This window comes from Ovis canadensis, chromosome 1, assembly GCF_042477335.2.
Source record: "Ovis canadensis isolate MfBH-ARS-UI-01 breed Bighorn chromosome 1, ARS-UI_OviCan_v2, whole genome shotgun sequence".
Lineage (NCBI taxonomy): Eukaryota > Metazoa > Chordata > Mammalia > Artiodactyla > Bovidae > Ovis > Ovis canadensis.
Genome location: NC_091245.1, coordinates 40856233 through 40871103, shown reverse-complemented (window position 1 = coordinate 40871103; position 14871 = coordinate 40856233). Strand labels below are relative to the sequence as shown.

General features: G+C 42.9%; 1 protein-coding gene across 1 annotated transcript in view; it reads right to left on the bottom strand.

Moving 5' to 3' along the window:
• CACHD1 (cache domain containing 1) overlaps positions 1–14871 on the bottom strand; it is a 238231-nt gene that overhangs the window by 8782 nt on the left and 214578 nt on the right. Inside the window, exons 17-26 of the mRNA XM_069593634.1 lie at positions 10811–10933; positions 9565–9664; positions 9361–9477; positions 6942–7102; positions 6538–6624; positions 5623–5739; positions 4102–4253; positions 2651–2812; positions 1218–1295; positions 507–608 (exon numbers count right to left, since the gene is read on the bottom strand). Coding sequence (XP_069449735.1) covers positions 507–608; positions 1218–1295; positions 2651–2812; positions 4102–4253; positions 5623–5739; positions 6538–6624; positions 6942–7102; positions 9361–9477; positions 9565–9664; positions 10811–10933 — 1199 coding nt within the window. The remainder of the gene's footprint in view (positions 1–506; positions 609–1217; positions 1296–2650; positions 2813–4101; positions 4254–5622; positions 5740–6537; positions 6625–6941; positions 7103–9360; positions 9478–9564; positions 9665–10810; positions 10934–14871) is intronic.

Here is a 14871-nt window from a genome sequence, read left to right as displayed (position 1 = left end):
CCTCTCACTTTTCTTTAATCATCCTTCAAGGCCCAGGGTAAGTGTTGTCTCTGGTAAAGCCTTCCCAGGGCTGGGGGAAGCCAGATGACAGTGCGGACTCTCACCAGGTCCCGAAAGTATGTGGCCGAGAGCCCTTAACAATCCTGCTGTGTGCCAACAAGCCTCATGGGGCAGTAGGATCTAAGAAGATGCTGATTCACTGAGAACCAAGTGGGGTGGTAAGCAGGTACCACCGAAATAATCTGAACCCTTATTCGTGGAGAAAACCCAGGGGGTTATCTGTGTGCCCAGAGGTTATCCGACGTATGATGACGTATCTGGGAATGCTGAGCCATAAGCCGGAATCTCTTGAGGGCTCTTGCAAAGGTGACATGTTAGAATGTGTCTTTTTGGAAAACTATGTCAAAATAATTTACTTGAGCACAGAGTAGGACAGAGGAAAGGGTGGGTGTGAGCACTAGCCCATGAGTACCTCAGGGCCTCAAGGGCAGGATGCCAGATCTTACCATGATCACTTTCTGTTCCTGAGCGACCCCAGTAGCGACGCCTCCTTTCTGGACTGTGTGCATGACGCTCGATGACTGCGGCTATAAATCGAGTATTGCTGACTGTGGAAGGCAAGGATAGTTAGTCACTCTTAGGCCAGTATCTTCGCTGTATTAAGCACATCTGCTCTAAGCAGGCTCTTTCACATGAAAGGGGTTGTTATTTGCTAGAGAACTAGAATGAGTAATTTTTAAAAAATTCTGAGGATTAGGGAAGTTGCTTTTAGGACTGGGGCAGGAGGAGGTCCCTAATTACATATCTTCAACATGCATCAAGACAATACACTTTCCATATGGTTGCAGGCCAAAGCATCTCGCCACAAATGGAGCTCTCTTTTGATAAAGAAGTGTTCTTTTTGTTCTCCTGGGTTGTATACATTAGTTAAGGGATTTAAAACATGCGTACCTGATGACTCCCTTTCTAAAATGCTATACTGGAAAGTAATGAGGAGAGAGAAAGGGAAGCGTAAGGGGTTTCAGGTCAAATGTCCTTAATGCTACAAAGAACACTCTGAATTCTTTGGAGATTTCCTAAAACAAAGCAAAGACTTTTGCTTCCTCCTAACAAAAATGGGGGATAAAAAGAATCCTGTCGTGTGAAAGCATCTGAAATTTTAACACAAGAGAGCCTCCCGCTGGCGCGTCTGGGACGGAGACGGCGCGGCCACTCACTGATGCCTCTGTCCTCAGGGCCATCGTCGTCCCTTTCGTCTCTGTCATTCTCCAGGTTGGACATGCGCACCGACATCTCTACCCATCATTGAAAAGAGAGACACAGGACTATTTAATCAAACAACATCACCCACATTAATACCCGCAGAGGGCTCATCTGATGGCTGGGTGACAGCATTCCATCAAGAGTGAACTGAGGCCTTATCTCATTTTTTTTTTTAAAGGAGGAGGGAGCAGGAATCCGAAGAGGGAGAACAAGAGGTGAATAATCCAGAGGGGCACCTGAGATTGATTTCTGGAGACAGAGGAGAAAAGAGGTTGATTGAGGCTAACAAGTCTTTCATCCTCTCCTGCACCAGCTCAATGGACGCGAGTTTGAGCAAACTCTGGGAGAGAGTGAAGGACAGGGAAGCCTCGTGTGCTGCAGTTCATGGGCTCGCAAAGAGTCATATACGTCTTAGTGACTGAACAAGTGCCTGAAACTGAGGGAAGGGGCCTAAAACCATGGCTGGCTGCACTGATAAAATGGCGCCACAGAATCTAGAAGCCAAGCCGCAGGTAACACTGGATGGCTGTCGTCCTTAGTCGAATCAAATCTTACCAAGAGGAAAGAGCTTTGTGGTCAGCTCAGATATTAAATCAGACAACATGATCCCATGGTCCCCCAACAGGACTGTGACCACAGAGAACTATCCCAACATCAGCTAATCGCGACTGCTACCAGGCTCCTGACCAAGTCCAGGAAAAACGACAAGTGAGCCTTATCTCCAAAACTCAGGGTGATACACCCTGAAGGACTTTTACGAGGATAGAGATAGTCATCTGCAAGCTTGCAAATGAGCACAGATACCACATTTAACCCTTGATATGAAAGCCATAATTACTAGTCACTCATCTTGTCAAGTTCTTATCCAGGTTGGACAGTTCTTAGTCTAAGAACTGTGATCATCACTTTGAATGTGTGTTCATTCACACATATAATAATGGCTACAATAGAACAGACTCATGTTCTTGCCAGTAGTGGCCTGGGCTATCTTTGGTCTGTCCATCTTTTTTGGAACAGCAAAGACACTACATCTGAGCTTAGCGAAGAACAAAAGTTCCCACTAAGCCTCCCAACTCCCTTCTTCTGGCTTCTTCCAGAGTCAGGCTAAGATGGGCTAAGGAGCCATGTAAGGAAAGACGGAATCTAGGGATTTTCTGGAGAATCGAATGGGGCTTGCAGGATTCAGGCCCTAAAGAATGAGCTGTGAGCTAAAGGAGAGAAGCAGGCTTTCGGGGACTTCTGAATCTATTCTACAGAAGCAGAAAATATAGTGCTGTTCTTAGAGTTGCTCAAAGGCTTACAACTAGTCACTGTCCTTCTAGCCTGGGGACAACCCCGGGGAGCCTGCTGCTTCCTGGAGGAGCTCTGGGGTTCATTTCAAGCTCACCTTGGGCAGCAAGAGGAGACATATGCTGATGACTCCGGCGGTGAATCTGATGGCGGTATGCGTACACGGCCAGGACTAGGACCATGATGCAGCCCATAATGCCTCCAGCCACCGGGCCCACGGGGGCACTTTTGATCATGTTCAATGTGACCACTTCATCACCTTCATTAAAATAAACAGACAGACAGCCTGTAAAGATTTCTCAAGTGTAGTAGTAGATGGGGATGGGGTGAGATGGAAAGAATCTAGTGGGAAGGGGTTGAGTGAAGATATGTGAGACCAGATGCTTTAAGGCTTGAATTTCATGAAGAAGATGCACCAGGATGGAAGAATAGGGCTTCCTTGAATTTCTGGTTCTCAAATTAAGTGCTGGTTGCTTGGCGGAGCAATACAGTTGGCAAGGACTGGTAAAGTAAGAGAATCACTTAGACATGCAGTCTAAGGGCCCAGCTCTGGGGTGTGGGTTCCTCTTAGTACAGACGTGAGGGAGGGTGACATGCGCCTCTTGGCAGATATTTACTGGACCTGGTGTCATTTACTTCAGTGGATCTGTTATGTTACCTCCAAAAAGGATCCCATTTCAAAGTTTATGGGCTCCCTTTAAAATACTATTTGCACTTTTCAGGCAGGAAACTGCAGGTGGGGATATAAATTGACTTCTAGGAGCAAGGTCACTTCTGTCATGTCCCAGCCTGGTCCGATAGTCATACGTGGGCTCAGAACCCTTCCTCACAAAGGAAAAGCTTTTCTTCCTCAGAAAGGCTCATGCAGAGAGATGTCAAAAGAGGCATTCACTGAAGGTTTAAATATCTATTCGCCTGCGGACCACATTTGAGATGCTTGTGCTGACTGCTGAAAGACATGGAGAAAATCTCAGGTAGTATTTGGGGGGTAGGATGCAGGTAGTATTGGGGGGTTTTGGGGGGCCTGATCTCAGCGGTATTCCTCCCGACAATGTCTCTGTCCCCCACCTAAGTCACCTGCTGCACTGGACAGTGAGGGCCTTTGTTGACCTCAAGGCCCTAAATACTGATTTGGAGCCCTAAGATGTCTGTCTTCAAAAGTCGTGAGGGAAGGATGCAGCAGGAAAGCGATGTCCATGGGTCACTCTGCCCATCACCAGCCCTCTGCTCCAGACAGCTGGGATTCACATTCATACAAACCCTATAGCTCAGCCGCTCAGAAATCAGGCCTGATATTTCTCAGAACAAGCTTTATGGGAATGCATTTCAGGCTTGCAAAACTTGGCAGGAAAGATGGCTGCTCACTCTGCACAGGAGAGCTAGCCAGCTTTGAAAGTAATTATTTGCCTTGGTTTTGCAACTCAAAACTACTGGCAAAGGAACCAGGGAAGTAGGGTAGGGAATTATTTTAAGATCTGTGTTCTAGTATAGAGGCCAGAAAATATGTTTTCAAGAATCAAGTTATTCTGGGTTCCCCCAAAACATTACCTATTGCTCCCATGTCATCAACATAGGGACTTTTGGCTCCAACGATCCCCCCAAAGCATTCTTTCTGGGGTGCACAGTAGGATTTGTCCAGGTGGGTCTTCCCATCGCTGTCCACCATGCACCATTCACAGTCCAGCACACCGAAGCAGTCCCTGACAGAAAGACAGTGCTGAGTGTTCCAGAAAGCAGTGTCAGGCAGGAGCGAGCACATGGACTTGGGCATCAGACAGCTCTCAGGGGTTCCATAACTCACTAGAGCTAGAACTCGCTGAGCCTAAATTGCCCAGGGGAAAGCTGTCTAATGTCCCTTGACAGCCTGGAGCTGACAGAAATAGAATTGCCCTCTGTTACTCAAACCGTGAAGTCTACACATCATGGATTAGTGTGGAGTCACTTAAAATCATCTTAAAAGACCACACGGCCCCCAAGGTTTGTTAGATTTTGGCCTAACATCCTCCAGGTTTATGGTTATTGAAAAAAAAAAAAAAAAGGAAGGAAGGAAAAAAAAAACCTGATTAATCAAGTTTGGGTGATCAGTTAAACATTTCTTTACTGCTAATTTCACAGAACTTTTAATATGTTGAGTGCATTATGACACTCTCAGAGAATATATGCAGTGTTTCTCAAACTTAATAGGCTTTGGGTAACTGTGTAACACACCGAGTTAATCTGATACCCTATCATTCCTCTATTAAAATACATACCAAAAGTAGAACTGGCTGTCCCTTTCACCCACTAAGTTCGTTGAATCAAATGGCAACCTGCAGCTGTCTAGTCCCAAACATCCTAGGGAGGAGGTAGAGGGAGCAGGGATCAGGCAGTTTTTAGTTCTCAAAACTGCCATAAAGTATACCCGTTTTCTAAGAAAGAAGAATTGAAGAGTTTCAAGGTATCACACACACAGCTGAGTTCTGTTTCTAGAACCCTGCTGGATTTCCTGCTCCCTTGGCCTTGCTTTGTCATGCCATTTCCTCTCTTATGCCTCTTATTTCTAGAAAACTTTTCCATCCACAGATGAGGCTACTAACATAGGGGGGTGTGTGTGTGTGTATGTGCACACGTGCAAGTGCGGGCCCGTTAGTTGCTCAGTTGTGTCTGACTCTTTGCGACCGCATGCACCCTGCTGGGTTCCTCTGCCCATGGAATTCTCCAAGCAACAATACTGGAGTGGGCAGCCATTCCCTTCTCTAGGGGATCTTCCTGACCAGGGATTGAACTCGGGTTTCCTGCATTGTAGGCAGATTCTTTACCACCTGAGCCACCAGGGAAGACCACTAACATAGGTACATGTGCCAAATATCTGTAACAAGTAGAAAGCAAATAACGCTGAAATTGGTGGATAAAAGGCAGATAAAAGGCAGTTTTAGATCTGAAAAACTGGCACATCTTTTAAAAACATCAAACACGGGGATGATGACTATCATCCAGAAAACCCCACTGAGGCTGCTGTTCTTTAGTCTTTCCTAGGCTCCGCTCCCACGGCTGCAATGCTGGCGCGAATCAGCGCTGAGCACTGCTTACCCGCTCTCCGTCCTCTGACTGCATCTGCTGTTGACACACTGGTGAAGAGCATCCTGCAGGCCAGGGTCAATAGCTGTGTACGTCACTGGCTCCTGGTGTACCTCACAGCTTGGGTTTCTATGAAGGAGCAAGTCTGAAGGTTAGGGCTGATACCATCTGCATTCCAAAGTCATCATGCCCTTGGCTCCTGACAGTGCCAGAAAGATCTGGGTTTGAACTCTGGCTTTGTCATTTACCTGTATGAAACCTGGGGCCAATCTCGTCTTAAAATCTGTCCCTGAGAAAAGTAATGCTATATTATGTGTGTGAAAGGTTCCTCCTACATATTTATCAAAGGGTAAACTTGAAAACTAAGTGACTTACCAGGCCTACAGCATCTGACATGGTAGGCAGTTAGTTAATGCTTGTAACAGTCTCATACCTTTTGTAAGTAGTACATACACTCATAAAACATTTTTAGAAATTTTATTCAAACCTGAAAGTGGGCTTCGTTTTAAAATACTATGGAGTTTGAAAACTAGCTCATTGAACAGTTCCATCACTAGAATGAGTCACCTTCTTATAGTCCCAACTTGAAACAAATTATAAATAAGACAGTGTAAATATGCACACACACATATATAGTCTTTATATATATATATCTCCCAGTATAAATATGCACATATAACACATATATATGTGTATACTCAGTTGCTCAGCTGTGTCTGACTCTTTCAACCCCATGAACTCTAGCCAGCCAGGCTTCTCTGTCTATGAAATTTTCCAGGCAAGAATATTAGAGTGGGTTGCTATTTCCTACTCCAGGGGATCTTCCTGACCCAGGGATCGAACCCATTAGCGGGCATGTTCTTTATCACTGTGCCACTTGGGGAGTCCACAAATATATATATATGTGTGTATCTATTTTTCATTTACCTGTTCTCTGCATTGGTGAGGTTGCCAGTACACTCGTTGACCTCTAGAGGGCACTCACAAGGACATTCACATTCATTTTGTTCCATTCTGAAAAGCAAAAGGAAAGTTACTATGCAGAGGGTTGATCAACTATATATTGCACACACGCTTAGAGGTGAAATAAAGACAACATGCGCTAGCTAAAACGGACAGTAAAAGCTATCACCAAAGGTTTAAATACTCAACTGACCTCAATCCACTGTTCTTTGGACAAAGATGTTACAAACAACAGTTCTAAATGCTTTTGCAACCAGGACTTTCCTTTCCTTTAGGACATACCTGAGCACTTTATGTATATCGTACGGCTGGCATCAGTGAAGATATTCAGTAAGTGGTAAACAGAGTATGTCCCACCCCATTTTTACCGGTGACAGTTGAGACAGAGGCGGTCTACCATGCTACAAGCACAGAAGGCAAGAGAGTCGCATGTTTCGTTGACAATGCCCACAAATGCATTGGTTCCTGGGATCCTCGCCAGTCTGTATTTAGAACAGTGACTGCCGTGCACAAGGTTCGTCAAATCCCCCTGTAGGCAACAGACGTGTCAGAGGTGGCAGACAACAACGCAAAGACTCAGCTCTACCATCCTGAAAACAGCTTACAACAAAACTTTACTTCTGATTAAAACAGTAGTTATACAGTCCTTGCTAGAAATTTGGAAAACGGAAAATTTTCATAATTACCATCAGTCAGAGAGAGACCTCATTTAACAGCGTGTGTACATTACTCTTTTATCCATGGTGGCTCAGACGGTAAAGACGTCTGCAATGTGGGAGACCAGGGTTCGATTTCTGGGTTGGGAAGATCCCCTGGAGGAGGGCATGGCAACCCACTCCAGTACTGTTGCCTGGAGAATCCCCATGGACAGAGAGGCCTGGTGGGCTACAATCCATGGGGTCACAAAGAGATGGGCATGACTGAGTGACTAAGCACAGCACAGCACATGGTTACATGATAGGTTTTTATAGCTCTTTCTGTAATCTTTCTTTTTTTAAAACATAATGATATAAAATGAAAATAACTGCAGGAAGCAATAAAGACAACTTTCAGGTACAGAATAGCCTAAAATTTATTCAAAGGCAAACCTAACCAGCCAAAAACATGCACCCCCTTTACCCCTCTCACCGTCCCTTGGATAACAAACCTCTTATTCTAGAATAATACAATTATTTAAAAACCAAAGACTCTTTAAGAGGCCAGTTTTCTGCTTCCAGAATATTTAAACAATCCAACTAAAGTAAGCATCCTTTTCTTCATTCTATCATACACAAAGAATGTGATAGCTGGCTTCATGAAATATCTACAATTATCTGAAAGCCAAAGATTCTAAAGCAGCATCGCAAAGTTGAATATGGTTATTTTTTCTGCATGTGTCATATGTAGTGGGCCAATTATTTAATGTCGTTGTTTCCAGGCCAGTCATCCCTTAGGTGTGCATAGTGAGGATAAGCCTAACTCTGAGAATCATGGCACTGAAAGGGTTTTCAAGAGGTCTGGATGAATTCTCCACTGACTGGAACATACCCACCTTTACAAGATAAGCAATAACATAGGCTTATCAGCCTGTTAGCTCCAATAACCAGGAATGTTCCAATTCCATTTTGGAATAACTTGGGCTGTTACGAATTTATTCTAATTACTATTCCACTAGAATTTGCATTTAAAAAAATTTCTACTGGAATATCCTGGCTTGTCTCCTGAAGTCTCAGAAAGTCATCGTACAAATGATAGCAGATACGCTGACTAAGGCAGACTTTCAGGTAAGGCTGCCTTACCTGACAGCCTCCCTCTGATTACACTCACGTTTGTCGATGTCTCCTTTATAGAAAGTGCTCCTCAAAGTTTGGGAGTGGAACAGAGTAATAATGATTTTCCTTGCTCTGAAAACACTAACCTACTAGTATATTCATTTTAAAAACTCTGTTTTCCCAGACAGTTGTTTTTGCAATCACTTTTTCCAAGCTTGTGTTCAGGATTTTCATTTAACCCAATACATCTTTACGATTATTATTAATTTTTTTAAAGTTTTGGCTGTACCCTGTAGCATGTAGGAGCTTAGTTCCCTGACCAGGGACAGAACCTGCAACCTTTGCCTTAGAAGGTGGAGTCTTAACCACTGCACCACCAGGGAAGCCCCTTTACAGTTACTTTTTTTTAATGATACATGTAACGATTTGTGAATACAGTTACTTCTTGTGAACAACTTTTTGAATGTTGATTCTGTCATAACCCGTTCTCTCTCAGCTAGGATTCTTTACAAATTAATACGTATATCCTTAAGGACTCTAACCATATCCAGATAAGTCTGTAGCATCTCAAATCATAAGGGAGTATTCTAAGCTAAAAACAATTATTTTTGGATGCTCTACATGAGTGTAGTGCCATGTGGCCCTCTCTTCCTGTCTTCGGGAGATTACTCAGTCTCCCTAAATTCCTAAAGCCAAATTAGGTTAGTTTCTAGTCATCCGCCCTGTTTCATCCCACACGTATTTATACAAGAGTGTGGGAAGAGACTTCGGCAGACATTTCAAAGGGCTTAGATTGGATGAGTCTTTAAACAAACAAAACCAAGGCAAAATACCTAGTGTGAGACCTTAAAACATTCACTTATCCACTCTGGGCTTTATATCCCACAACCATCAAGCTGGGGAACTGGACTGTCACAGACTATCACTCTAGTCCCCAGGCAATGAAAACAGCTGGGAGTAAACATTCAGACATAAGCCGTGGCTCCATCGCACCTCCATAGCCAGATGGGAGAGGACAGTGTGGAGGAGTCCTTACCACAAGGCTCGTGTTGAATTTGTAAAACCTCTGGACCGTTCGGTCACTGAAGCTGTTGCATAGGTTCTTCTTGACAAAGTTGGGGTGGTTCAGGATGTCATTCGCTACCAGGGGCTCCTACCAAGGCCAAACAGAAGACAGGTGCCATGCCATTAGTGAGTCGCAGGCCACTTGAGAACTGGGCTCCAGCTCCGCGGCAGGTACCTTGTGGGTGATGTGCTGCTGCTCCACGGGCGCGTGTCCTTTGGGGTCGATGAGGGTTGGATGTGCGACCAGATAGCCCCTGTCCTCCATGATGAAGCACCTACACCAAGACAAGGACATCCCTCATTCATACAAGCCGTTGCTCTGTGCTTTTGGTGAGCATTGATCTTGCTAGTCCTAACACAAATGGCACTTGTCTCAGGTCCTCAATAAACGTGCATGGACGAAACGAAGGAAGGCTGGAAGTCAGGTGACAGACACATTATTCTCGAGGCGCTGGATCACTTGGCCTAAGGTTTAAGGTCAGAGGGTTATACCTGATTCTGAGTTCACCTATATACTTCATAAGAATGTGACCACCCAGACTATGTAAGATGGGCTCAAAGATCTTTTGCAAGATCATGTAAAGTGAGACTTTCTGTTTTTCCTGCAGAGGGAGACTGTGAAAGAAGCACTTGAGTATTTACAGGCACAAATTTTAAGTAAACCATACAATTCCTTCTTTCCATGATAAACATATATAAAATACAACAGGCAGAGGACGTACAAAAATATATTTGATCGAAACACTAAATAAGTGAAGCTAGAACTGATTTCATCAAGACTATATTCTGCTTTGTTTTACTCTCCATTCATTATAACAATTTGGTGCGAATCCTGCATTTCCCCATTAAGGGCCAATGTGAAATTTAGCGGGGACATGAAGCACGGGCCACGAGCTGGAAATAAGAAAGCTATTTTAAAAAGCGGCCTGTATTAAATCAAGGGAATGCCCTTGCTTTGATCAGACATGCTCTTTTGAAATTCAGGCAGCAAAGACTTTCGGTTCCATGAGCCTCTTTCTGGGGAAATGTACAAAGGAACAAAATGTACAAAGTCTAAGTGTCTGAAAATCTCACAAAGGCTTCGGTTTAATAACTAAGCTCACATCAAAAGTACTACCCAAAAGTACCCTCTGGTCTTTCTAGCACCCAAGATATGGGAAACCTGTAATTACTGACTATTAGAGAAAGAAGGGGTTTTGGAGAATTTTGTGCCACAGTTACTCCCCTTGTTAGAAGTCAAATCTGTTTAAGTCATAAGCAACATGCATTTTAGAAATTAAAAGAACAAAAACCTCCTTAATAGGACACCTAGGCATTGGACTCAGTTTCTATTTCTATGACGAGGTGGCTGGCATTTCACTAGACATCCCTGTCTTGGTAGTATGCAGCTAGTTAGGATATACAGTCCCTGAAGGGCTTACCTTATTTTATTGCCTCCATCTTGGTTACAAACTGGTAACAAGTCCATCAGAACCTTGTAGAAATATCTAAGCGTGAAATCAATGCCCATCACAGCCACAGTGTGCCCGGAAGACAGCTGTGTACTTCAGGTAAAAAAGATCAATAAGAATAAGAGGCATGTCTTATTTAAAGGCAAAGACTATATTCAATCACAGGACATTGTAAGGTTTCAGAAACACATGCCCATTGTTCTCCATACTTTCCACCCTTAGAGAAACAATCAACTAAATGACTAACTTAGCATAACATGGAGATAAAAATTTAAGATTAAAGGTAAGAATTCCTGAATAAGATTAGCCCAAAACACAGGTCAGTTATAGAATATGGCTAGTCGTAACTATTGGAAGAAAAGCTATGACCAACCTAGACAGCAAATTAAAAAGAAAAGACATTGCTGACAAAGGTCCATCTAGTCAAAGTTATGGTTTTTCCAGTAGTCATGTATGGGTGTGAGAGTTGGACTATAAAGAAAGCTGAGAGCTGAAGAATTGATGCTATTGAGCTATGGTGTCAGAGAAGACTTTTGAGAATCCCTTGGACTGCAAGGAGATCCAACCAGTCAATCCTAAAGGAAATCAGTCTCGAATATTCATTGGAAGGACTGATGTTGAAGCTGAAACTCGAATACTTTGGCCACATGATGTGAGGAACTGATGTATTGGAAAAGCCACTGATGCTGGAAGATTGAAGGCAGGAGGAGAAGGGGATGACAGGATGAGATGCTTGGATGGCATCACCGACTCAATGGATATAAGTTTGAGCAAGCTCTGGGAGTTGGTGATGCGACAGGGAGGGAAGTCTGGTATGCTACATTCCATGGGGTCACAAAGAGTCGGACATGACTGAGTGACTGAACTGAACTATCGATGTTCAGACAATGGTGGGACTAGGTGGGAGGTTTAATACATGGCTCTCAGGGTTCCTTCCAACAAGAAACCTTTTTTCCCTTCAATTAAAAAAAATTGAGATATAGTTGATTTATAATATATTAATTTCAACTGTTTAGCAAAGTGATTGTTATACATATACATTTAAAACTATTCTATTCCATTATGGCTTAATAGTTCTCTGTACTATAGTAGGACATTGTTATTTATTCATTCTATATATAAAAGCTTGCATCTGCTAACCCCAACCTCCCACTCCCTTCCCTCCCCAAATGCCTCCCACTTGGCAACCAACAGTCTTCAAAAGGAACCTTTAGACCAGAAGCTTGAGTGACGTCATTATTTCCTTCATTTTATAGATAATGAAAAAAATCTATAGTTAATAACTAAATCTATACTTAATCTATACATCTCATTTAATAGAGGTCTCAAAGGTTGACTAGTTTAGGTCATACAAAATTTAGTAAAACCAATGTTTCGCTTTCTTCCTGTAACACTATAAAGTTGGTTCTACTCAAAACCAGCTTGTATTCTAGAACAAGACTCTCTTGATTCATAGGCTAGTACTGTCTCCACTCAAAAGTATTTCGCATAAAAATAGGAGCAAACACAGAAGAAGTTGGGGAGGACAACATATGCTTGCTAGCCTTTTAGCTCTCAAATCCTGGCCTTGTTGGTTTCTATCTATTTGGCTCCTGGAATGGTACTTAACCTTTCTAAAGCTCAGCTTTCATATCTGAAAACAGGGTTAATGATGGTATCTACGTCAAAGGGCAGTTACTGGGATTAAATGGGAGAGTGTGTTTATAGTGCTTAGCAAGCTGCTTAATATACTGAAAATACCTAATAAGGAGAAGTTACTTTAAAGAAAACTAAACATGGCTTTAAGCTCAGGCCTACACAGAGAGTAAACATTTAATTCTTTCAGAGAAATTGCTAAATATATCAGAAGCATAAGCATCTCATTGGAACTGAGGTTCTTCTTAGTTTATGTTCATGGGTAGCTGAAGGACCTTGGGTTAACTTAACCAATGAACTCCAATATTCCTATACCGGTTAAAAATTTGAAGTTTATTCCACATGCAATGTTTCAAGTGCCCACCATTACCGTTATTTACCTGCCTAATTTCTTCGTTAAGAAAAATACCAAAAGAAAAATGATGCTGAAGCTCAGAAGAAACTTCCCAAAGTAAAATCCTCTTCTGGAAAATCAAAACACATGCTTGGGGCTGGTGCACGGGGATGACCCAGAGGGATGTTGTGGGGAGGGAGGTGGGAGGGGGGTTCATGTTTGGGAACGCATGTACACCCGTGGTGGATTCATGTCAATGTATGGCAAAACTAATACAGTATTGTAAAGTAAAATAAAGTAAAAATAAAAATTAAAAAAAAGAAAAGAAACATACACACACACACAAATAAAGTGAAATTAGCTTTGCCATAGAGACAACTGGTTACTGTCAACATTAATCCCAACATATTAACCCAGCCCTCACCACTGACCCCTCCCTCCTGTTGAAACAAACAAACCAAAACTAGAAAAAGGGACCAAGACCTGCAATGATATTTCCATCAGGAACTTCCCTGATGGTCCAATGGCTGAGGCTCTGTGCTCCCAATGAAGGGGGCCCGGGTTTGATCCCTGCTCATGGGACCTAGATCCCATATGTCACAGCTAAGAGTTCACATGCTGCAACAAAGACCTAGTGCAGACAAATAAATAAATATTAAAAAAAAAAGAAATTTCTGAGGTTTTCCTGGTGGCTCAGTGGTGAAGAATCTGCTTGACAGTGCAGGAGATACAGGCTGGATCCCTGGTCTGGGAAGATCGCCATGGAAACCTGTGCTCTGGAGCCCGAGAGCCGGAACTACTGAAGCCTGTGTACCCTACAGCCCATGGTCTGGAACAAGAGGAGCCACAGCAATGAGAAGCCTGTGCACTGCAATAAATAGTAGTTTCTGCTCACCACAGCTACAGAAAAAACCCTGCAAAGCAACGAAAACCCATCACAGCTATAAATAAATTTCTATCAGAACATTCCTATCAGAGCTATTTTGGGCATAGGATGGGGGAAGACCGTGTTGTGGGATTGTCTTTGAGAAGCTACTGCCTCAGAAAAAGCCCCTATTATTACTTAAGGAACTTAAATTCTACTATGGGAACAGTTCAAAACTCAGTTACCTTACAGGATTTGTACACTGTGGAAAATAATATTTTGCTGAAGTACTAGTCAAAAGGAGTCTAAACCCCCCTGGCTTGTTCAGGAAAGAGAGATGAGTCTGCATAAGAGTTTTCGTTATGATGATGGTAATGGTTTCCATTTACTGAATCTTCACAATTGATAGGCATTCTGGTAGGCATCTGAATACATCACTTCAGTGATTGCTCACAGAAGGCTTATGAGGCAGTACTTCCAGAAAACCAAAGCTTGGGGAGATTCAGTGTTTGGTTGAGGTCACATTGTGAATAACTAGTGGAAGCCTGAATTCAAACTCAGTGCCTTGAACTTGAAAGAATGTGTGCCGTATGCTAAATCGCTTCAGTCACGACCAACTCCTTGAGACCCTGTGGTCTGCAGCCCACCAGGCTTCTCTGTCCATGGGGATTCTCCAGGCAAGCATGTTGGAGTGGGTGGCCATGCCCTCTTCTAGAGGATCTTCCTGACCCAGGGATTGAACTGGCGTCTATTATGTTTCCTGCAGGTACATTCTTTACCATTAGGGCCACCCGGAAAGGCTGTATATTCCTAACCAACAGGTCTTCTGCCTCCTTAGATCTGCATGGCATTCAAAAGTTTCCAAGCAATTTAAAATCACTGATTTAATTTCCTTTGAAGACATTAGAAAGGAATTATAATTTCTATTTTATAAATGAAAAATTAGGTTTAGAATGGTTATCGATCACTTTTTACTTATGGCTTAGAAACCAGTATGAAATCTGGTTCTTTCTATAGTACTATAGCTGCCTTAGTAAAAAAATACAGTTCAGGTTTTTGGGGACAAGTTGATTTTGTTTCTAAAATTCCCTTGTATGACTGTCATCTGCTCCCATATATGATAAACATGCTGAAGTAAAAGCATATATATTGCCCATGGAAGTCTAGCATTCATATTTTCACCTGCATTTGAAAAAT